Raw genomic sequence first — 25,654 nt, forward strand, 5'->3', positions numbered from 1 at the left:
CTTCATATGTTTCCTCTAAACTTTGTTTCATGATAAGTCCCAAAAGAAACCAAAGGACTTTTTCTTTAACAGTTGTTTAAAAAGAGACATGTTTCAGCCCTCAATGCTGCCCTTTGTTTCACAGGTACAAGTTTGCTTACAGACAACTACGAAAAACTGTAGACTGTCTTGAGGTCTTACTTAAATGGGTTATTTTTCTATGTATTGAGATGAGATAGTGTATGACTAGGAGAAGTGGTGTGGAAAGGTGGAGTTTATTGCTGATTTTGTTTCATTTCATTTAGCTCTTGCACATGGGGGGCAGAGCAGTTCAAAATGTCTTTTACAGCTCCCGCACCTTTTTCTTTCTCTTTTTACCAAAGTTAAAGAGAATAGAAGGGGTTGGAGCTGTTTCTGGTTTCTTTGTGGAAGGGAAGAAGTAAACAACCTCAGTTTGTTTTCCCACTCTTGCCTCTAACAAGAATAGAGACTAATTATCATTGTTCTCAGATGATCTGGAATCGAAGAAAGACCTTAAAGACAAACGCCCCTGCCGCTCAAAACAGCTTTAGTGGCCACGAAAAATTTTTAAACACGGGAGTGAACTGATCAAGATAGTTGTTTCGGGCAAGATTGATTTGAAAGTGAAGGGAGTGGAGCGGGAACAGCCTTGAGGTGCAGGACGGCCATAAGGCGACCGCTTAGGTAAGGCCACCCTTCAGGGCGTCCAGGTCAAGAGATTTGAGAGGTAGAGGTATTCAGCTTCCCTCAGAGCCCCTGATGGAATGCCATGTCTTTGAAGGCCAAGACGTGGGACTTTTGGTGTTCTGTGCGTGCAGGGTTGGGGATGGGCACTGGGCACTCAGTGACATGTTCACATTTTGGCTCTGTGTAAGAAATGCAGAAAAAAAACAAAACTCGGCGGGGACGCCAAAGCAAGCAGCCCAGAGCCACCTGCCCCAACCTGCAGCCCGCATTGCCTGGATCCCGTGGCTCAGTCCCGCCGCCTGAAGGTCGTCCGGCTTGGCACAGCAGCTAGGGCCAGGCGAGTGCCCTTTCCCAGACCCCGCCCCTCCGGCCGCGCGCCTGCGCCTTCCCGTGGCCTCCGCCCCGCCCCTCGCCTCCCCCGCTCGCCCGGTAGTCGCCGCCTCAGCTGCCCGAGAGGAGCTGGGGGAGGACGGTGGCCTGCGAGGCTCGCCGCAGACAACGCGGCGGCGATGTCCGCGAGTCAGGCGGGAGCCGCGGCGGCAGCGGCGGGTCCTCGCGCACGACAGGGCGTCCTGGGCTTCGGCCTCCCTCCGGTTCCTAGGAAGCGGGCCGACGGCCAGCGCGGGAGCAGCAGCGGCAGAGACGGAGGCTCCGGCGCGTCTCTCTCCTCCCCTTGAGCCTGAGCCGGGGGAGGCCAGGCGGCCGGGGTGGCTGGAGGGGGGTCCGCTGCCCGAGAATGGGAATTCTCTTCACCAGGATATGGAGACTGTTCAATCACCAGGGTGAGGGGCTCGGGCCGAGCGCGTACGGGTTAGGGAGAGCGTCAGCCCTGGCCGGGTGGGTGGGGGTCTCCGAATACTTCCGGAGTGTGGGCGGCGCGGTGGCGCGCGCTCTCTGCGCTGGGTGCGGGCTGCTGCGGCTGCGGGCCCTGGGGCTGTTCGCTTCCACTCCCAGCTCGGGAAACTCCCGACTCGCAGCCCTTTGTCTTAGGAGAGCTTCCGAAGAAATCATGCCTCAAATACACCCATTGCTCCGATTTCGATTGGGAGTGGAGAGGGTTTCTTGCCTCACGTCCGACGCCCCTGAGTGGCCCCGCTTGGTCCACGTTTCAGTCCTTTTTCCTTCAGCAGTTGGGTTTGCACAGCACTGAGAAATGCTGGGGTTCTCTGGGATGAAGGTTACAGGTTGTGGCCCCAGCCGCACCACTGAGCCCCCGAGGATTGCAGAATGCGGTAAAACCTGAGGAATCGCTCTTGGCTTGACCAGTACATTCAGGTTTATGAGCCTGCCCTCCACCTCCACCCCGCCCTTCCCCGCTTTGGGGAGATTCTTCTGCATCCTCAGTAGTGATGGTCCTCTCTCTTCTTGCCATATTGATATCTGTAAGCTTAAGGTCAGTTTCCTACTCGTGTTGCTTATTTTGAGGTTTTGGGGGGCTGGATTAAAAAATGGTAAAGTGTTTCACCGAAAGCACTTAAAAATCATATCATATGAAACGTTTGTTAACTGTAGGTAACGACTAAGTTACCAGGTATGGAGTGTATTATAAAGAGATGTTTAAGTTCATCTAAACTCAAACATTGCCTTGAAATGCATATCAGATTTATTGAAATTTGTTACAAAATAAGTGTAAAACTGGGGAAAGAAGATAAAATTTTAACAAAAAGAGTCCATAGTCATTAAGATACACTATAGTTACTGGTGTACTTTTGTTCTTTTTAATTCAAGTAGGGTGATTCATCATCCTGGCTGTCAGTAACTTAGTTTGTGTTTTTCTCTTGTGTAAGCTGGTGGTGGTGTCATAGCCCAAAGTTTTCCAGTAAAGACTTAAATGAATGGTGGCATCTATTATGTACAAGCATCTCCGCCTCCTTCTTCGTTATCCAGCTGCTGCTGTAAGAAGGCGATTGGGAGGGAGCAGAACTGGAACTTGTGATCGATCTCTAGTGTATCTTTTAAAAATATAAAGATGATAGTGTCGATCACATGATAGTGAATGGAAGAGCAGTATTTCAAATGATTTTCAAATGATATGGAGAATTTTCATAAACTGGAGAAAGCCAGTTCTAATCTACACTGTCTCTGGCTAGCTGTTTCTGTTGAGAGAAGGGTGAGTGGGAGCCAGTCACTTAACCTCTCTGGGTCCGGGTCTCACCTAGAACAGCAGGGATCTTGACTGTGTGACTGTGGAGCCCACAAATCCTAAAAACTTAATATGTAGGTCTTAAGAATTGAAACTTAACATTGCTGTAATACTGGTGGTGCTTATAGTAGATAAGATCTATTCTAGTTTTTATATCCATAATTTTGTATTATTTTTAGCAAAGCTAGTATTTCAACTCTGCTGTGAAATTTAGAAAGGCTTTGCTTGTTAATTGAGCTCTAGTCCTGCAAGAAAAATTAGGTATTTCCACTTTCTATTTTGAGTCAATGATAAAACTATTTGTCTCTGTAACTTAAGAATGAATTAGAACTTTGCCAACAGCTACTTGCCAGTAGTAAATAATGATGTGTGCTTTGTTACCACTAGCAATCGCTGAGTAGTGTTCTTATTACCTGTATTTTGTGGTAATTTTTGACTGGACATTTATTTCAGTGTTGGGAATTAATAGTAAGAGAAATTAATGAAGTTAAGTTCTAAAAATTTAGATGTCAATATTGTGAAAATATGAATAAACTATTTCTCTCCTGTTAAATGATGTGGTTGTCTTATCAGCAGGGTCACTTTAAAAAATATTCAGCATTAAATCTAATGTCAGGTACTTGTTGGTCTTTTTAGTTCTATATTAAACTGGGTATGTATATGTGTGTTAGATATATCTTGGATGCTTTATTTTACCTTCAGAAGATACAGAACACAGTCCTATGTTCTTTTCACATAAACTGTTGGAAGGAAGTTTTGGGGGATTGCAGAATTTGCTATGCTGATGAAACAAACTGTAACATCTCTCTCTCTCTCTCTCTCTTTATTTTTTTTGAGCTCCCTTTAAAACAACTCTTTCAGTTTAAGCTTAAAATGTGAGTACACAGTGAAACCTAATTGCATATTGCTCAAACTTGAAAAACCAGAGGTTCCATTTAGGTGATATTTAAATCAGTAGGGTACAAACTTTGTCCTAGATGCTGTTGTATATATCATTTTTAAAAGTTTCTACAGTCCTTGGAAGTAGTTATTCTTTTCTCCTGAAAAGAGGAAACTGAGGTACCAGTGGAATGATTTTCCTAGACGATGCAACTGGTAAATGCCAGAGTTAAAATACTGCAGAAATATGCTGCTGACACTGGTCTTAAAGAAGTGACTGGCATCATTTTTTTGTATGAAATCCCCTCCCCCCCAAAGGTGTTTCTCAGTTACTAAACTATAAGTGTTTACAACTTTAGGACTTTGAAGAGTTGCCATTAGTATCTTTTAGTATAGAAGGACTTACGATCAGTACTCGGTTTGTTTATTAAACACGTATTTTGAACACCTATTTTGTGCTGGAGGACTGTTCTAGATGGTGGGGATAGACAAGGAACAAAACAAACAAGACCCCCTGCCTTTATGTGGGGAGACAGAAAATAAGCTAACTTCATCTTTATAGATAAAATAATAGCAGTTAATACTGGCATGCAACGTTAGGTTCTACATGTTTCATGCAGTTTAGTCTTAATTGATTTATTCTTAACCACAACCCTGTGAGGCAGATATTCTCCCCCATTTTAAAGGGGCAAAGAAACATTAGGTACCTTGCTTCAGGCACTACAATTAAAAGTGATAGACCTTTTAGATAGAGATTTTAACCAGGATAGTCTAGTGCCTGAGTTAGTGCTCTTGAAACAAAACAAAACAAAACTTCCTTTGTATAAGAAGGATTCGTGTTAGATAAAAGGAAGAACTTTCAGACACTACTATGAACTATGAAAGAAGTTGTGAAGTTTCCTCATGGATAGCCTTGTTTCATTCTTCCGATTGGTTCTTAGGAAAGGAATGATACGTTGTGAATGAGTTCTGGACAAGCTCCCTGTGCTGCAAGACCTGGTGCTGGGAAAGCCACCTCTGCTTCTGTTGTTTTTTTTCATTGTGTGGGAATTCAGAAGTGCAGAAGAGTACATATAGAAGCTGAGTAGCCAAAGGGGTGAACTGTGCCTGCTATTAAAAATTTTAGCTCCAAATTCACCCTTTTTGCATGCTCTGTGGATACAGAACTGGGTCCTTTAAGTATTTTTCTTTTGCCCTTTGGCACGGTGTTAGGCTCTGTCGGTAGACAGCATTGGAGGGACCCTGAAGGAGGAAAGGATTTTTCTTCCTGGATATGGCGTGCTGCTCAGCAGGGTCTGTCCTGCTCATGCAGTGTGGACATCTCGAGTGGCTGGCTCTTGCACTGTGTAGTGGTCAGCAGCAGCTTCTTCTAGCACCCACTTCGGTTGGTCTCAGAATGGAGGCCGTCCAGTGAAATACCTCCCAATGAACAGTTTTCCCCAGCATCCTAGAGGGAGGATTTCCAGAAAGATCCACTGGCAAGTTTGCTTAGCTACTTCTCTGACATTCAGTGAGCCCTGGCCCGGCCCTCAGCAAGGTCTGCATCTCAGTCCTGGGGAATTGGGGGAAGCTCTCAGCCCTAGAGATAGGGAATGCTCCGTGTATTTGTCATTCCTTTAATCTTTAGAGTTACTTCTTGTTAGCCAATCCCTCATTACTCCAATCCTCTGTAGTAGTTATTTTCTTTAAATTAAACTTTGAAAGTTCAAATTGCTATGTGGTTTATGTTTCCTAATTGGATCTCTACTTTTGCCCTGTATAATTGTTACTTTTCATTCAGCGAAGTTTCTTCCCCCTGAAACTTCACTACCGTTGCTATAAATCGCAAGTTTATTTTCCAACTTTGTTTTTTATTGATGATACTTTTAGATTTTGCAAATTGAATTTTTAGTATGTAGAGACTTGATTAGTTATCTCCCTTCTAACCTTTATGTCTTCCAAATCTGATTTATTTATTCACTCATAGTTTATTAAGCACAAGCTTTATTCTAGGCTCTGTGTTAAGGCCTGAGAGAACTGTAGTAAACCTGACAGAAATGGATTTTTTGCTCCATATGAGACAGAATCCACGGGGCTTAGTGATAGTTTGGATATGAGGTGAGAATGAAGAATCAGGAGGACTCTCAGTTTATCTGCCTTAGTATTTGTAGTATTTGTGTTTTCTGGCTTTGGTATGATTCACAGAGATAGAAGTCCTCCAGGATGACAGTGACATTTCTTTTTGCTTAATTTACTGACTGGTAGCTGGTAGGATATATATATATATAGACTCTTAGAACCTGGCAGTAAACAGAACTGCTAGGCTGCCTGCATATATCAAAAGGAAGTGAAGAAGGGAAACAAGCATTTTCATGACAAAACAGTAAAGTATTGATTGGGAAACTAAAGCCTAAGTGATAACTCAAAATTCCATCCAGGCACTGTGACAGTGTATAGTTGTTTTGGCTTATCTGAGAAACTGCAAGAATGCTATGGCATAGATATTCTAGAAGAAGAACCATACTAAGCAGTAAACTTGTCATGAATCACATGCATCAAAGAGTTGGTATAACCAAGAGTTTTATTACATTTTCCCGTAATAGCATCTCTTTGTATACATATTATATATTCTATGGAATGTTTGTTTTGAAGTGCATTATAACAGTTTTTAGCTACAAATTTGTGTTTTCCGTAGAACATTGTTCTGGTAATGAGAGACACAAGTTGGGGTGGTGAAAGAACCTAAGGATAGTCAAAGGAAGTTGATTTAGTATTAGAAAGTGTGAATAATCTAACACTATTGTTGGGGATAAACTGGCTCTTCACCATTGAGTCAGCACCTTTATGTTTGAGCCCATTGCACAATTATGTCTTAATTTTATAGTTCTCACTGTGACCCATGTGCTATACCTTAGACTTAGGAAGCTGTTATATAGCCATTGGTGCTTTATTGTAAAAACACACAAATATTCAAATAGAGACAAGTTCTAGGAGGGAGTAGATATAAGTTGGTATTGAATGTGGCTTGTAGGAGTTTAGGTGGGGTGAAGAGGTGAAGGACCTCTGGATCATGGCCTCATTGGAATGCCCTCCAAAGAAATCTCAGACTGCTCCACAGAACATGTGGCTCCTTGGAGATTTTCTACGTTCTGCACATGCTTGATGTGAGACTCTTTCTTCCTCTTTTTCTTTTTAAAATATTTTGACCACTAAAAAAACCCCTCATGCGTTCAAATATGTTAGCTTGCATTCACTTGAATGACTTTAGAAATCTGCTTTCTGTCTTAAGAGTTTGGAGGAATGTTTGCGTATTTATGGCATTTGTAGGTGACAGGAATTCATTGTGTTTGTAAAATTAAATAGACAGAAGAGGGAGGTTGTTTCCAGTATGGACAGTGGTTTGAGTAGCTTCTTTACTACCCCTGTCAACATCTCTGACACTCTTTTCTCCTGTTTACTCTCTACCATGCCAGACATGAATTCTCGCCCTGTATTGTCCACCAAACCTTCTCTCCCCAGTGTGCTTCCTTTATTTCTAGGTACTAGTGAAGAAAGACTTAACGAGACTTTACATCTTTATCTACCACAGGTTATCTTATCTAATTTCAGCTTACTCTCTAGTTCATTCATTCATTCAGTGGCTGTAAAAGGTGTGTCTTGAAACTGTGCCCTCCATCCTGTCCTTAGCTGGCAACTAACTTGTGTAAGGAGGAGCCTGAATCCCGTTGTGAGCCTCTTCTGCCATCTGCTTTATCTCAGTGTATGTGTGTTTATTGCACAGTGGTTTGTTCACAGTAGTTTCACCTTATCATGTTCATCTTGTGGTCAAGTATGATACAGAATCTTTCTTTAGTTGTTGTTGTTTTTTTGCCTAGTTAGTCCTTCCTCACAGAAGTGGTAGAAGAGTACTGTGTTTGAAATCAAGAAATAAGTCCAATGGGGCATGGCTAAATTAAGGAGACCACTTTAAAAAACAAAACCAGATGGGGTTTTCACCTTAAAAGCAAAGGAGGCCAGATAGTTTTTCTGCTGATACATCTTACTATTACTCAAAATACCTTTTGAAACTCCTTTTAGAATTTCTTTAGAGACACATTTAAAAATAATATCATTTAGGAATCACACCTCATTTAACAACAAAAAGGTAACAATCGTCTTAGCTGCCTTTTACCTTACGACTGAGATGATACCACGTGGCTCCCCTCCCCCTTTAAAATCAAATTCATCTTCAGAACACCATTGGGAGTGTTCAAAACAGTGTATCTCAGGCTCTGAAAGCAATGGCAAGAGAAAAGTAGCAAAATATTTTGAAAAATGGTAGCATGGTTAGAATAAGTGTTTAACCTCCTTAAGTGATTAAGGGCCTTGTAAGAGACAGTGCTCTTGTATTTGTGATCTCTGTGTGTATAATTCATACACACAGATGCATTTTTTAGTCAGTCTGTAGTTATTTATCATAGATCCTTGCCTAAATTTGTATTGTTTGCTTTTGCCCCTATTTTGTACTGTTTTTAGAGTATCATTTCTCTCATTGGTCAGAGTAATTGTATTTTCTTCCTGAGTACTGGCAAGTCTATCTAAATTTAGTCCTGCAGCTAATACATAGGGGTTTACAAAATGATGTTCCTGAAACTTAAAAATAAGTTGACGTTTTAAGAATTATATTATTAAAAATTGGTATTCAAGTGAGAAACTAAAAAAACTTTCATCCAAGTCAGCGGTCAGAGTGTAGCCCAATATGAATTCTGCTTATATTAGAATGTTTACATTGTTTGTATTACTAGAACTGAAGAAGATATCTGTCATCAAAAGGGGAATGCCTAATTTGGGGACATAGAAAAATATAGTCAGGCAAAATTGCCATGCCGTTTAAAAACTTCCCGGGTAAAAAGGCACCCTGCTCCAGGGACTCAGTAATCTGGCCCTGATGCAGGTATGGCCCTCCTGTGAAGATGGATTTGTCAGTCACCACAGCGTTTAACACTCCCTTTGATGGGATTCCATGCTCCCCAAGTAATCTGATTTTAATTCAGTCACCCTACATACTTTTTCTTAGGCAGAAACTGCACTTGTCAGGTAGTTTCATTTTCTCAGTTCCTTCCCCGTAGTCATCTCTAAAAGATGATAGACTGGGCCTGCATTTTTTAAATGACTTTTAAGAACCTGTGTGGGGGGAGCATGGTGATGTCAGTTTAGGACCCTGGTGGTTCTAAGCTGCCTGCTCTTTCTTCAAAGAAATAAGTGATTGGATAAAATGGATTGTATTAAAATTTTCTATTTACTTGATCTTCGTATTTTTGTATAACAGGAGGTACCTATGTAGCATTAGGAATTCCCTCTATGGTAAATGTCAACTATTTGGAAAACATCTACTACCTGACTGCAAAAGCTTTTTCTTAAAGATCTCCTTACTCTTAGGTGTTATAATCCTTAGCATTTATTATTTATAGAATGAATATTAATTCAGCATTTACTGAGTACCTGCCTTGCACCAGAAAAAGTTGTAGTTACTAGGAATATGAAGATGATTAGCATGTGATCTATATACTTGAAGGGTGCCTCATTAAGCTGAGAAGATTAGTGAGTGTACATGTAAATTATTATAAGTGCTGTCTTCAAGGTGTGGCAGAAGAGCAGGAGGAAGTGATTTTTCTTGGGAAGCTAAACTTTAAAGATTAGTAGGAATTCTTTAAATGGAGAATTGGAGAGGATAATTCCAGCACAGGTAAAAACCATGAGTATAGAGGTAGAGAAATGTTTGCCGTGAACATACGTGGCAGCTTGTGTAGGGAGAACAGCTTGAACTCCAGCTTAGATACCTGGCGGTAGTGGTGAGGGGTAATAAAGCTGAAGCCTATTCATTTGGGAGTGGCTTTATTTACAAGGCTGAGAACTTGTACCTTGTTTTCCTGTCAAACTGGAGAGCCATCATTTAAATAACAGTGGCATTATGAGCTTTATTGTTTCTAGAAAGATTACTCTAGAAACATGAGGAAGATGGACTGGAGATAGTCTGCTTAGGTACAGTAAGAGATGAGGAGGACTACAACTAGGACAGTGGGAGGAGGCAGGTTTGGGATATATTTTTGAGGTAGAATAGAACTTGGTGACAAATTAGATGTTCGGGTTGAGGGACTCCAAAGGCATCTGAATTAATGGTAATACTATTAAGCAAGTTAAATAAGATAGAATTAGGAACAGGTTTGAATATTGGGTTTTTGGTTATGTTGAGTGGCACTGTGTGTATCCACTAGGTAGATTGGAGCTTAGGAAACATTTGGGAACATGGATTAGGAATTGTCTTTCTTGGTGGTAGGCACACCCCATGTGCTGTCTTAATCATGACATAAAGCCAGAAAGAGAGGTAGTGTTGCCCCTGTTTTACAGTGACGAAGCTAAGAGTTAGAGAAATAAGTCATTTGCTCAGGGTCACACAACCACATGTATTTTTCCATCTTGCTTCTGTTATCTATTACTGTGTAACAAGCCAATCATAAATTTTATGACTTAAAGGGATAATTTATTACTGTCTCTGATGGTTCTGTGAGTTCACTGAGCTCAGTTAGGAAGTTCTGGCTTGGGGCTCATTTGATTACATTTGGATGGCAGCTAGCACTGGAGTCATCTCCAGCTCCACCTGGCTGCATATCCAAGGTGGTTTCTCTATTTGTCTGTCTGGCGTCTCAGCTGGAATGGCTAGAACAGCTGGGGGCATCTGTGTGTCTCTCTCCACAAGATCAGGCCACGTGATTAGCCTGAGCTTCCTCACTCATGCATAGCAGTCTTGGGGTAGTCGGACTTGTTACGTGGTGTCTGGCTTACCCCAGGGGGAGTTGTCCTAGAACCAGGCAGCAGCTGCAAAGTGTGTGATAATCTAGGTGTGGAAGTCATACAGCATCACTTCTGCTGCATTCTTGTGGTTAAAAGCAAGTCATAGGACCAGCCAGGATTTAAGGGGGGAACTATATAGGGGCATGAATATCCAGAGGCCATCTTTGGAGATTAGCTTTCTCCACACACTGCTGTCTTTCAGAATAGTTTTTAGACAGCATGGCAATAGATAGGCCCCAAGATGCCTTGTTAAAATGTGAAAGGAGTGTAAGAAGAGAACTCTGGGAAACATGAATGTTTGAAGGAAGACCCAAGGAAGAGGAGTCAGTGGAAAAAAATAAACATCAAGAGACAGAGGAAGAAAACTTGGAAAAAGTGATGCTTTAGAAGCCAAGGAGAGAGGAAGCTGCTGCCACCATAGCTATAGGTCCTTAAATTTGGTTAGAAAGACCCTATGGTTCAAATGTACTCAGATAGCTTACAGTTGCCTTTTGCCAGCAGCTTTAAAAGGCTGCCCTTTTTTTCCCTTCCCATTCATCCCATCTCACCTATACATACCCAGTTAAGGCCTAAAATTCACATTTAGAACTTAAGTGACTTAGTTAAGTTTAGTTAGGTAAACTTAAGAACTTAAGTTTCCAATGTGAAACATTTATACCTCAAGTTATCCATAAATTGTTGTGATTACATTTGGGATACTTTACTGAGAGTAGGCTTCCATAGAGTGGAAAGAATGTAGTGCTTCTGGCTTCCTTCAGAGAGATGAGATGAGAGTTCTCTATGTAGAGTGAGGGGGATAGGAGGTTAGACCAATGGCGTACTTCTGGTCTTGCTGTGATGTTCTTTTGAGTTACAAGAAGGTATAAAGTGCCATGTACTGAATTATACCATAGCTGGAAAGAATGGGTGAAATAGGAAAATTTTTGTTTTTGATTAATAAATCACTGGTGTTTTTCTTTTTTTCAGAGCACAAAGTTATCATTGTTGGGCTGGATAATGCGGGAAAAACTACCATCCTTTACCAATTGTAAGTACTAACTACTTAAGATTTTTTATTTTATTGTTTATAGTTTTTCAGCCTGAGAGATATTTGATTAATGAAAGCAATAAAAAATTATATGGAATCCAAGTTACTCTTTAAAAAGGCAGGTTGGCCATGAACCAGGAGCCAAATTTAAGCAACTGTTTCTAGAGAGCTAGAAATTTATATGACATTGAGCATGTTGTTCAGTTGTTTTGCTTGTGGAGAGTAGAGAAATATTTGTTTCTATAGTTTCCTGGAATGAATCTAGAGTATTCCAGATAGTCCACTACCTAGCTCCACCTCTGTTTAAACCCTTCATTCACTCTTATGAGCTAGTGGAAAGGGGACATTTGGGTACAAAATATAAAAGTAGGTCATGCTGACTTATCCCTTAATTGAAAAATTTTCAAACAATCTAGCTTCCTTGCTAACTGTAATATATTTGAACTTTTTTTTCCCAGTTCTATGAATGAAGTTGTACATACGTCCCCAACAATAGGAAGTAATGTAGAAGAGATAGTGATTAATAATACACGTTTTCTAATGTGGGATATTGGTGGCCAAGAATCTCTTCGTTCTTCATGGAACACTTACTATACTAACACAGAGGTATGTTTCTTAATATACTAAGTCTTCTATGAATATAATGCCTGGGAAACACCTTCCAGATATGAACTCTTATAGCTCGTCTTTTTGAAATATCACAGTATGTTAATATAAGTAGAGTTTAAACATAGTGGAATCTTTGATTCCCTCTTTCAGGGTCATTGTTATATATATCCATTCTCATTGAACCTCTGTAGGGAGAATTGGTGATTGATTAATCTGATTTTATATTGATCCTAGAGCTTGCCTTAAGTACTTGTTTTAATAAAGAATTCCATTTCACAGTTTGTAATTCCATTTCTCTCTTACTATTTATTTATGTCTGCGTAGAGGAAATCCTAGTTAGATGCGAGGGCTCTGATGGTTTGAATTCTTGGCCAGAATTTTACTATGTGTTTTCTTTTATGCAATACAATTGCACATTAAAGAATTCTTTTTCTTTTGAGTATAAAGCAATTTAGACATAATCATGTGTTTTATTTACATATTATTTGCCAAGAGAAAATTTCTGACGTTTGAGAGCTTCACTATATAGACCTTATAAGATGAAGGGCTGTGACAGTTGTTTTTGTAGTGCTGATTATAAGTTAATAAATCTCCAAATGTATATACAGATGAATATTATGTCAGTAAGACACTATTAAGTGTCTCTAATGACTTGATCCCCTAACACTCCATTAAGCATTTGATTATGTCTTTTGGAGAAAGAGGAGTATATATAATTAGTATTCCTATATAAAACGCTGCAGGTATCAAGTTCATGGCAACACCTTGAAAATTAATAGCTTTGTTAAGAAGACTTGGAGTAGAACAGGTGTTATAGTGATAAAACCACGTATCAGTAAGGTCTCAAGTGAGAGAAGAGGGAAAGTAGCGGTTCTATTATCCTTCTGCATTATGGTTGATGAAATCTGAAGAATAGAAAAGATCCTGTAAATTACTGTGGTTTATTTGGAAATGAAAAGCTAGTTCTAAACAATAAATAGCACATACTAATAATAGGCAGTCAGAATTAACTTGGGCATAACAAATGCCATCATAAAGCAACTATATCTGCTTCTGTTTCCCTGGTGCCTTTTGGTGTTCATGGAATTGAAGAAGAGGCACACTGTAGCTCAGTCCTGCACAGCTCCTTTCGAGTCTTTGATTGCATCTGGTCTCATCGTCAGTTCAGGAAAGAGTTACGCCACTTATATAAGGAAGAGAGCATGGTTTTCGATATAGATTTATTCTTTAAATTTGTTGATTTTTTAAAAATTGATTTCTTTAACTGTCACATTACTTTATTCTCATACGCATACCCTTTTAGATTTTTTTTATTAATTTATTTATTTGTTTTTATATTTGGCTGTGTTGTGTCTTCGTTGCTGTGCGCGGGCTTTCTCTAGTTGTTGCTGTGCGTGGGCTTTCGCTAGTTGCGGTGAGCGGGGGCTACTCTTCGTTGCGGTGCGTGGGCTTTTCACTGTCGTGGCTTCTCTTGTTGCGGAACACGGGCTCTAGGCGCACGGGCTTCAGTAGTTGTGGCACGTAGGCTCAGTAGTTGTGGCTGGTGGGATCTAGAGCACAGGCTCGGTAGTTGTGGCGCCCGGGCTTAGTTGCTCCAGGGCATGTGGGATCTTACTGGACCAGGGCTGGAACCCGTGTCCCCTTCATTGGCAGGCAGATTCCCAACCACTGTGCCACCGGGGAAGCCCTCTTTTAGATTTTTAAATTGACATTAATAAATAATGTCTGTCTTGAAGTAACTTAAATTTAGGATCATATTTTTGTCTTACTGACTTATGGTGCAAATAGGCCCATTAGCATTCAAGATATTAATTTAGAAAACAAACATGTTACATATTGGTTAGAATATTAGCAGAATATTCTAGAAGAATGATAACATCATATTGTCTTTTACTTTCTCTTAAAAATTAGTAAATATGTCTGAATTCAGGATCAGACCTTTAGGTTTCACCAAGTATAGCGGGTATCTCTGGTTTTCCAGTAATACCATACCATAAGGTTCTAATTTCTTGATAGCTGTTAGCCTGTAAATCAAATAAACACTTGATAAATTTTACAAATATCAAATTATGTAATCACTAATGATTTTTTTGTTTTGTAATTTTAGTTTGTAATAGTTGTTGTGGACAGTACAGACAGAGAAAGGATTTCTGTAACTAGAGAAGAACTCTATAAAATGTTAGCCCATGAGGTAAGTAGGATTCTGGCATTAGATGTACGGGGGTGGGATATTTCTATCACCTTTGTCCTTTCTACTTTCTCATGAGCATACTATTTCAAATTTTTAAAAAAATTCTTTATCTGCTGGCCATGCCTGCTTTATAATTTTGACACTTTCCAACTTGGAAGCATATCTGGAAGCAGCAGAAAGATTGAGGAGTCAATTGTAGTATTTTAATTCCATTCGTCTTAGATAAATTTGGTCTAGAAGTTTTCCTGGCCAAAAAGACCTAAGTTGACTTTCATTTTGCATTTTAAATAGATTAATTATATAGACGATTATCATTAGAAATGAGATTTTACAGTGTCAGGGACACACAGCGAGTCTTGATTGTAACTCAGTTATCTGACTAATATTTAAATTTGTTGCTCATAGGTCTCTGATATTGTTTATTTAACTGAACAAAACTGTTATAACTAGCCACATTTTCTTAGTCCTTGAGAAATATTACTGGTAGCATAATTTGAAAATTACATAAACTGAATAATATAGTCAGTAATGATAATAATAACTGTAAAATCATATAATATTTATAATACAGTCATATCTCTCTATCAGCAGAGTTTTGGTTCTAGGATGCCCACGGATACCAAAATCTGAGGATGTCCAAGTCCCTTGTATAAAATGGCGTAGTATTTGCATATAACCGGTATGCACATCCTCCGGTATACTTTAAATCATCTCTAGATTACTTATAATACCTAATACAATGTAAATGCTATGAAAACGTGCAGCAAATTCAAGTTTTGCTTTTTTGAACTTTATGGAACTTTTTTTTCCTGAATATTTTCAGTCCGAGGTTGGTTGAATCTGAATGCAGAACCCACGGATAAGGAGGGCTGACTGTAGTGGCAATTGATTATTTTTGCATGCCTTTTATTGCAGATGTTACTTTCTCAACTCAAAGGTGGAAATAGAAAAGTTAATATTCAGTGGAATTTTAATAAAGCTTAAGAAAACTGGGATATCTTTGTAATGAAGTTTTATATTAATTTTAATATTGATTCAATGATTTGCTTCTGAGATTTTCATTAAGAATTTTGGTATGTTTCAGACGTAAGGAAACTTGGTAAAGTGGTTATGTAAACTGAAGTTTATGTTTTGCTTGTGGTGATCATACCCACCAAGATGCACCTTCCCCTGTTTTGGACTGATTCTAGCAGTTGTGCTAAACCCTTTGGGGTTTTTACAAAAAAACACATCTTGCCTTTGTACATGTATTTAACAGCTTTCAGTTCTAGTTTGAGAAACAGTAAGCAATAAAAGAGGCAGGGGGCTAAGGATTTTTTAAAATTTCCCCTTTGCATTTTACAACAATACATCATTCTTCATTTTATACCAAAAGGTTGTTTTATTGTTGTTTTATGAAGACTTTAGAAAAAGAAAAATAAGACACAAAATGTATTTGTCTCTTGACTATATTTTTTACTCTGCAAACAGGTAGCCTCCCTATTTGATTCTTACTCTAATTGGCCAGGATGTAGGAGGATCAGTATTATAAAAAGCCCAATAGTAGGGCTCAAAGTCATTGAATTTTATAAGTTGGGTCATTAACTTGGATAGATCAATTAACCTCATCTGTTATGGATTAGTACGCTGAGGCCCAGTAGTTTATGGGACTTGAATTTAGGTATTCACGTCATTCAGGCTCTTTGCTGGGAAAAAAAAGTAAAAGCCAGAAATAGGGCCTAGCTGGAAAGTGATAGGAGAAGGGATGAGATTACCAGAGAAGAAGGGAATTACAGATGAACTTGGGAGCTAGAGTAAGCCACTTAATAGGGTCAGGAAGAGCCAAATAGGCAGAGTTCTGGAGAGGGGGGGACATCCGGATCAAGGATGAGAATGTGTGAAAAACAAACTTTGACATGGGTTGGTCAGATGTTTCTTGCATACCACAAAAACCAACAGAGTCGTATTATCATCACCAGTAATGATTCTATGTATTACTAAATACAAAGCTATAAAACATGTAAATTCATTTCTGAAAGCTTCATCTTAAATGAAGCATAAAACTTTGACGCTCATGAATTTTTAAAAAGTTCCAAAGACAAAAGGATAGATGAATTTTATTCAGAATGACTCAACTTCTAGGAATTATCTTCACAAAGGAAGCTTTGCGAAACAAACTGACAACTACATATGGCATATAGAAGATGCTAAATAAGTATGTTTCATGTGCTGTTATTCATTTTCTTGACTAAACTAAAAAATATTTTTAGACTCTGAAGAACAGAAGTTGATACGTAGCAGAGATATGTAGCAGAAGTTTTTCAAAGTGTTTAAAATGGGTGTTGTACAAAAGACGCTGTTTACCTTGTACTTTGACCTCGTGTTAAGTCAAGTTGAACAGCCTTAACCCAATGTATCTCTTTTCTACTATTATCATAATGCATAATTGGTTGTGAGGTTATTTAATAAAAAGTAAAGGAATATTTTCTTTCCTCTCTTCCTAAATATTTAAAAGTGGGTAATATAGCTTAAAAAAAAATCAAGAACCCTAAATAAAAAAGTTTGAGCCTGTGAAATCTAGAAAAAGTACATTCAATATGGATTTTTTTTCTTTTCTCTTCTTTAGACCTTTCAGTAAATGACTTTTTATTTCTTACGTTTTCCAATTTTCAGTCCAGGGGCTTCTCCAAATAATTTTGTTACTAAAAGTGATGAAGATAGGTTACTTGTAAATAAAATAGCATAAACTTTGTGTCCTAACTTGTGCCAAGTATTTCTGTTGTCAGATATTTCTAAAGTGTGTTTGTTCTCTGAACATGCCAGCATTAGCAATCCTGACCTATATAAAAGATTTCAACACACACTGGCAAGAGATAGTGAAACCTAGACGATAGGAAGATAGGAATTAAATCCCATGGAAAGTCCATCTACTCAATGATTCAGCCATATATCAACTATTGATAACTGTTCCATGTTCTGATTAGGATAAGAGAAAAAATATCCATATACTTGATAATGTATATGTGTACTAGTTATAGTTCATCCCTTCAAATTTTTGCCTTATATAAATAGACAGATGAACTGAACTATAGCTGAAACAAATTGAATAGGAGGTCTTAAAACTTAATGTTCTAGAGTATCCCTTTCTGACCAAGCTATTCAAGTAACTCTGTCCTTATCTGTAGTAGTGTAGTTGCCATCCTGCAGAGGGCACTGTAACTAAGCCAGCCTCCTTTGTTATATAAAGCATATTGCAGAACTCCTTTTAACCAAATAAGAAATTTACTACTTATATTTTTTATTTGCATCAGAAAGAATCAAAGAAGTCATGGAAACTCTGTTCTAACAAGAGTAAAATAATGTGGAGCAATGTCAGTTTAAACCTACTGAACACTTTCTTGCTTCAGACACACATACACATGATTGAAACCAAAATATTCCAGTAAGATCCCTAAGAAGAAGGTGGCATTCAACACAGCTGTGAAAACTTGCAGACATAGCCCAAAACCTTAGTTTCCTCAGTATCTCTTAAAATATATAGGCAGAATTTTATGAGAGTTTAATCCACTTGTTGAGTGCATCCATCATAGTTTCTTAGCCCAGGATCCACGAATGGACTTTAGGATATCTATTAACACCCTAAAATCATACATAAACTTTTTTTGACATAAACATATATACATTTTTATGAGGGAAAGGTTCATAACTTTCTATAGGTTATCAAGGAAGCTCCCGGCTGTAAAAATGGTTGAGAGAGGGGAAGGTAGAGTACAGCAAAAGGAGACGTAGAACCTTTGGTCTGCTTTGTGAGTAGAGTGTTACATCAGTCATTTGGGGGCATGCACAAGGGTAAAGCTAATCCTCATTTGCAGAGCAATAAGTGAACTAACATTTGTTGAACTGTCGCCAAACCCAGGTACTGAACTGAGTGCTTTAAATATAGTAATTTGTTCATTCAAACTACATCCCCAGGAGGTAGGTGGTGGTCTCAGCATTTTACAGATGAGGGGCAACAGCTATAGTAGGCAGATCTCAGCTCAAACCTGGCTCTGTTATTGAGTAGTTATGTGACTCTGTATGAGTTACTTACATCTGAGTCTTAGTTTCCTCATCTGTAAAATGGGAATAGTAAAGCGTATCTTGTAACAGTCTTGTGAGGATTAAAGAGATTTTATTCGGGAAATGGTTAGTATCGTGGGTGACTTGCTCAGATTAGATACTCAATAAATGTTAGTTATGAGGAACAGATTCAGAAAAGTTAAAAGAACTTACCTCAGAGTTGAAGCATAGAAGTGGTAGAACTTACTATCTAATTGGGAAATTTGATAAGTTTAATGGTAGTCTAAGAATGCCCTATCAAATATTCAAATCTAACACATCTTCATGGACAAAGATAGAAGAGCTAGATCTCAGAAGATGAATAAGATTGGTTTAGGTTAGCACCTTCCAATTGAGAAAAGTCCTAAGGCCTAAGGTGTATATTGTATATAATGAGTTAGTTTATTTCCTAAATAAACTGGGAAGAAGGTTGTAACTTTAAGTATAGATACCTATACCTACAGTATAGACTGGGGTAGAATTTTGAAAAGCTCTTGAGTCCCATGCTAAAGAGTAGTTCTTAGTAGCCGTAGAAGTTTTGGGTTGGGGAAAGGGTTAGATATGTATTAAATTGGAAGATGTGACTGTTTGTAAAATACTGCACTTTGGACCATAAAAATGTAATCTAGGAATGTAAGAAATACATAAATCCATACAAGTATAGATTGATTTATTTAAATGTGTTCAGTTTGATATTTACTTTCCATCATAAGAGCTATGAGATACTTTTATGTCAAGTAGTTGAGAAATTCTGGGTTACAAAGGTTATCATATATAATCTGTTAATTAAGTTGGAAAATGTATGAAAAAAATGAACTGGCCCTTACAGTTTTGTTTGCTTTTATAGGACCTAAGGAAAGCTGGATTGCTAATCTTTGCTAATAAACAAGATGTTAAAGAATGCATGACTGTAGCAGAAATCTCCCAGTTTTTGAAACTAACTTCTATTAAAGATCACCAGTGGCATGTCCAGGCATGCTGTGCTCTTACTGGCGAGGGGTAAGATGTCTTCTTCATGAATAGCATGTATTTAACTTTGAAACATGTATTTCTTTTTAAAATCAAATATTTAAGGTTACCATGTACAGAACTTCGTAAGGGAAAGTTGTAAGACATAGTCCATGTCTACAGTGAGAGAGTTTTTAGCTTGGTTCTGTAAAGAATTAAACACAACATACACAGAATACACATAAACATACTGAACTAAAGCATGTGAGCATATGGATGATAGAGTTGCTGTAGGAATTCTGAGAAATGGGCTTGTCATGAGTCTGGAGAAGTCAGGAAATAGTTCCTGCACTGGCGGTGCTGACTTATAGTCTAAGAAAGGAACTAACACTTGCTGAGCATGTCCTTGCCTTGAGTGCTTTCTATAGAGTGTTTCATTTATTCCTAACAATCATGTAGACCAGTTGTTTTTAATTCACATTTTATGCATAAAGAAGCTGAAATAGAAGAAGATTTGCATGTGGGACTAGTGTGTGGATATGCCATCAGTGCTGTCAAGAGGGAGTTGCTGCACTTAAAAAAAATAAAAGAGTTAGAATTGGAGAGAGTGTGGCATGAGGGGGTGCCTGCAGTAGAATTTTGCCCATGTCTAATGCCCAGAGATGAAAGGATTTCAAGAAGACAGTGGTTGTTAGCATTGTTATATGTAAGATATATAACATAAAATACTCTATACGTGGCATAGATAGATAGTGTCAGTAATTCAATGTTTGGTTTACTCTTCACTGTGGTCTTAAAAGGAAGGGAATTTCTGCCACTTCAGGTAAACTCATGTATCTATGCCACAAGCTTCTGCCCTTTCCTGACACCTGAAGAACCTCAACCCCAAATTTAAGACCTTTATTTAGAAGCCTTCATGTATATATTTAAAAGCAGAGAAAAAAAAAGAATTAAATTGGGGGGCTTCCCTGATGGCGCAGTGGTTGACAGTCCGCCTGCTGATGCAGGGGACTCGGGTTCGTGCCCCGGTCCAGGAAGATCCCACGTGCCGTGGAGCGGCTGGGCCCGTGAGCCATGGCCCCTGAGCCTGTGCATCCAGAACCTGTGCTCCGCAATGGGAGAGGCCACAACAGTGAGAGGCCTGCGTACCGCAAAAAAAAAAAAAAAAAAAAGAATTAAATTGGAGATGAAGCTGAATCTTAGTGTAATAGAAGCCACTGTTACCTGATTACAGATATTTGGAAGAGCATAATTAGATCCTCAAAGAAGCAAATCTGTTCATTAAAAAAAAAAATCAGACAATACCAATTGTCCACATACTTATTTAAGTAAAAATATCTTTTACATATTTCTTTGTCAAATAGTTTAATACATGTCAAGATGCATATATAGATATAGGTATATCTTTATATATTATCTTTGTCTATCAAAGGTCTTTAGGCAAAAGCACTGATTATAATACTAAATTTGACAGCAAAGACAAATCATCTAGGATTGATAAAAGATTCAACTTATATACTTTGAGTAATTGTGTGGAAAATATATCATTAGGATACATATGAACTCTGGCATTTTTATTTTTGAAAGGGGACATCAACAGATGATGGTATCTTTTCAGTTTGGGATCTATGTAGACTTCCATTTGCAGCAGTTGGCAAGTGGAAATGTTTGGTTTGGGGGGTACTGTTGTTTCCCTGTGCAGTCTGACCACCTTGGTCTAAATGCTTGGTTTTAGTATTGGTGACATTTTGACTCCCATCTCTGCCATTTGCTAACCTCTCTAAGCCTGGGCTCCCTCTGTAATATGGGAAGGGCTCTGGTCTTAGTGTTGTGAAGATTAATGAAGATAATGGATATTAAGCGCTTAGCGCAGTTTCTACTTGGCTGTTAAGTAACTACTATACCTTTAACAGTTTGGAATTAAATAATTTACTCACCTATTATTCTTATTATTTTGTATCATTTTCTATGAGTAGTTTAAAAATAAGGAATCGAGTAATGGCAGAAAAGTATGGGCTAACACCAAAACAACCACTTATTTACCTCATTGCCCTTTTTTCCCTTCTATTTCTATCATCTTTTACATTGTTAGACTGCTATACAAAAATCTGAGTTCTGGCTTTTTAAGTATTAATATAGTAGCATAGCTTCTCATATCTATAAAAGCTCCTTGTAGATAACGGTTAATGCTTCATAACAGTCCTTCATTTTCTTATAAAATTATATGTACAGCCATTTCTCTCTTACTAAACATTTAGATTCTTTTACTACAATGAATATCTCTTTCTGTATTTTGGATTATGCTCAATTACCCATTGTTCAGTGGTAACTGGTGTTAGTGATGTGAGATTTTATTTCTTTCAGATTTTTAAAATATATAGATGTAACAAATATTGTGTGCATACTTTGTTTTAACAACTCTACTATATATTTAATATCCTGTCATTTCTACTTCATTTATATCATGAGCATTTTATCATATTGTAAAATAGTCTTTGAAAGGAAGTTTTTAATATTTCATCATATGAATGTTCCATAATTTGTTAAATTTTTCCTCTGTTGCCAGACATATAAATTTTACTTTTTCCTATTAAGAATGCTTTCATGAACAGTCGAAATACATAAACCTGTCTTTATCTCTGATTATTTTTTAGGATACATTTCTGAAAGTAGAAAAAGGGGTAGAGTATTGATATTTTAAACATTTTTGATACTTCTTGCTAAATTACTTTCTGTGGGCATTCACTGTGTAATTATTGAGCTCCTTGTATGTGTCAGGCAGTATTCTAGGCACTAGAGACATAACAGAACCAAAAATATACGGATGCACTCTGTGAAAGTATGGCTTCACCACAATAGCACCAACATTGAATATTACTGATTTTTTAATCTTTTTTGTTTAGGTAGATGAAAAATGATATCTTCTTTTAGTTTGCTGTTCATAGCTTTTTAGTTCATAGCTAAAATATCTTAGTTAATCAAGATATTTTATTTTCTTTATAGATTATGCCAAGGACTTGAATGGATGATGTCACGACTTAAGATTAGATGATCTCTACTGACCTGTTCTCATAGACTTTGTATAAATGAAGTGCTGGACTTTACCTGAAAGCTGCAAAAATTAATGGTTTAGATATATTTATAATAAACTGATTTAAACAGTTAAACTTTTTCTATAAGAAGAACAATTAAGACCACTTGTTTGAAAACAAAGATGAAGTCTCACCTTTCCATCTGCTTTCTCATTAGTTCCTTCCAAAGCAAGGTCTTAAAGCTGTGATGGACATTTTTCTCATAAAGAATCCTCTCAGGACATTGTGTAGCCTGTGGTAAGTACAAAGGGAGAGGAGGATATTTTTAACTTTAAGAGCTTTATTATCAAAAGTATTTTGCATAGGGTTGTGTAGGTATTATGTATATACCTCAAATTCAAGTTAATGGCTTTGATTTATGTTCTTAAAAAAAGGAAATAACACAAAAATTAATAACATCCTTAGTTATAACCATAATGAGATGAGTACTGGCATTGGTGGTAAGTGCCATTTTGTACTTCCCCTATGTTCTCTGTATCATACTAAGCAACCCCCAAATCAAAAAAGCAAGGAAAAAGCTTGACATTGTGTACCTAATATTTTGTTGACCAAATCACATACAAGGAAACATGTAGTCCAGCTGAGTGAAATATCTGTCATATTCTTGACTTAGTATTACTTATGGGCAGAATTGCACATTGAGCAATCACCAGATTGCTCCCTTTACTGGACCTTATGCCATCTAAATTTACTGAGTAAATTGTTAATCTATTTTCAGTTAATCATTAATTGTGATTAAAATTATCAAGTGATTTTTTTCCAGCATTAATTGGAAACTGTTGCATGAAATATGTCTACCCAGAGAAGAAGTATCACACTATAAATATTATCAAATAATTTAGCTACAGTCTTCTTAGATATTAAATTGTATGTCAAGCATTTAAAAGTCAATTTGAGATGAAAAGTAAAGCATATTTTCTAAGCAACAAAGATAATTTCTTAATTTGAAAGTTTCTTATTTCTTAACTTAGGAGTTGGAATAGTTTGAGGGTTTTTTTGTGTGTCTGTAAGTTTTCCTCTATCATCTTAAACCACATGAATGCATTGTTTGACAATTACAAAATATGAATCCTTTTTAATGCTTTTAAGAATTTGGTTTAAATATTGATCAACATAATGTATGATTTTTACTAAGAAGTAACTTGGCCCCAAAACCTTTTATGTTTGCTAGGTTTTTTTTTTTTTTTCCCCAGCATCTGAAAGTCTAAGGTATTTCTGTTTTAAATGTAAACAAACTTATCCTAAATGTGTTAAAACATATTCTTGGGCACTCTGTTGGTATATCTTTCATGCCCTGAAAATCTGGTGACTAATCCCAAACTGGCACGTTTTAGAATATTCAAGAAAAAAAAAAAAACTACTTTTAATACCAGCCTTTTAGATTTCAAAGATTTTGATGAGAAATAATAGTACATACTCTTAAGTATTGACAAAACTTTGAAAGTTCCTTTCTAGAAAATATAAAATGCTCGTTATATAAATCCAAGTCAGGCATGGGAAATCAGCATTTAAAATTAGATGTTTTGTGTTTTATATTTATATTATAATGTTCAAAATGCAAGTATAACATTTTAATATTTGTGAACTTGCTTTTACAAAAGTAACTCCTAAATTACTAAGCTTTATTTGTTCATATGTCCTCATACTTTTTCAATCACTGTAAGAAATTGCTTGTATATTAAAAACCCAAATCTATTTTGTTGATGTTGCAGTGTCATCACAGACAAATATTCTGTAAAGTAGCCCAGCAAATCCACACCTTTTATCCTTTTTGTCTTTTAATTTGAATAACCATGGTTTAGTCCCTTGAATTGCTGCCACATCAGTTCAACAATATACCAGCACATTCCCTTGTCATCAAGGTGTTAGCCAAAATTTATTCTTTTTTTTTTCAAAATTTATTCTTAATTGGATGTTTAAAGCATGTACTACATTGTTACAGTTGGTTTAGCAATTGACATGGCATCATGAGCATGCATGAAATCTTTTACCACATTTATGAAACATGCTTTTTTCGTTACATTCTACCCTCCAGGCCAAGCATTAGAAAAAAGGTGGTACCTTTATACTTGTGCATAAAACCAAAATTACAATGGGAAAAAACTTTTTAAATTTGTGTACGAAAATACATCGAAATCATTGTAACAGTATTACTTCCAAATAACATGGAGAGCCTCATGAATAGTCATATTGGTGATTTATATGTAGTTTTTAAGTGGAATTAAGCAAAGGGCAATGCTTTTGTTTTTTTAATATGCTACTTTTGGGTATAAACAAACATTTTATTTAGGGTTATTATGCTCAGCTTTGAAAAGAACAAAGCTTCATACCTCTGTACATGTGGCTGGATTTAAATATCCTGTGTTTGATACTAATATTGAAAGTTGTGTAACTTCTCTTGATATCTTCGTAAAAGTAACCATATTGCTATACGCATTTAAATATGTTTAATTTTGTCATATTGCATTTAGGAAGTATATCTTACACAGTCTAATAAGGATTCTTGTTTGAAATTTTTCAGTTCTATCTTCTTTGGCCCTCATGGATGGGCAAAGAATACATTGAAGGCAGGTAGTTTGCGAGGCAGGGGAAAGTGGGTAGGGAATATGACATTTTGCCTTAAGAATAAAAAAGTGCTTCAGCACTGCTGTCTGGCATTTTTAATGCAGGTAAAGTGATTTTAGAAGCGTGGCATGGAATAGAAAAGAGTTTCTGTTTTCTGGCCTTCAAGAAGTGCCTAGTAGGTAGTGACAGTGAGATCACAGAGAAGTGCAGGGCACTGAGGAAGGGCCGGAAGTCCCTGAGATGTTCTTTTCTTTTCTGTCTGAGTGTATAGTATTAAGATATCTAGAAATGGGATTCTGTTGTCCCCCCTCACAGGCACTTTACATCTCTTGCTGTGACTGCAGCAACCACATACAGTACAGACAACCTCAACATTTGTTTATATTAATGCACATAGAAAAACTGTAGACAGATTTCTAGTTTTCTCTGCAGGCATTTTTGGGAATATATCTGTAGTGTGTTCTACTTTGTATATACGGGGTAATAGCACATCCCAGATTATCTGTGGACTTTGGAATCATCTTCTCTCAGTTACCCAGTCATATCCTAGAATCAATCCATCTTTCAAGGCTGGGTAGAGACAAGGTTTCTTTGCATGACTTAACTTTGAATACTCCCACTGTCCA

The 25,654-nt window shown here is 37.4% G+C and overlaps 2 protein-coding genes across 2 annotated transcripts in view; both read left to right on the forward strand.

Moving 5' to 3' along the window:
• The first annotated feature begins 1,128 nt into the window (after positions 1-1,128).
• Positions 1,129-24,158, forward strand: ARL5A (ARF like GTPase 5A). Its single transcript, XM_060016819.1, has 6 exons — positions 1,129-1,469; positions 11,486-11,546; positions 12,005-12,152; positions 14,263-14,346; positions 19,271-19,422; positions 22,375-24,158. Exons 1-6 carry the CDS (start codon positions 1,424-1,426, stop codon positions 22,421-22,423), a joined length of 540 nt encoding a protein of 179 aa, XP_059872802.1. The 5' UTR covers positions 1,129-1,423; the 3' UTR covers positions 22,424-24,158.
• Positions 22,586-25,654, forward strand: part of NEB (nebulin) — a 274,918-nt gene continuing 271,849 nt past the window's right edge. Inside the window, exon 1 of the mRNA XM_060016820.1 lies at positions 22,586-22,700. The gene's annotated coding sequence lies outside the window, so the exon portion shown is untranslated. The remainder of the gene's footprint in view (positions 22,701-25,654) is intronic.

Source organism: Delphinus delphis, chromosome 7 (assembly GCF_949987515.2).
Source record: "Delphinus delphis chromosome 7, mDelDel1.2, whole genome shotgun sequence".
NCBI classification, from domain to species: domain Eukaryota; kingdom Metazoa; phylum Chordata; class Mammalia; order Artiodactyla; family Delphinidae; genus Delphinus; species Delphinus delphis.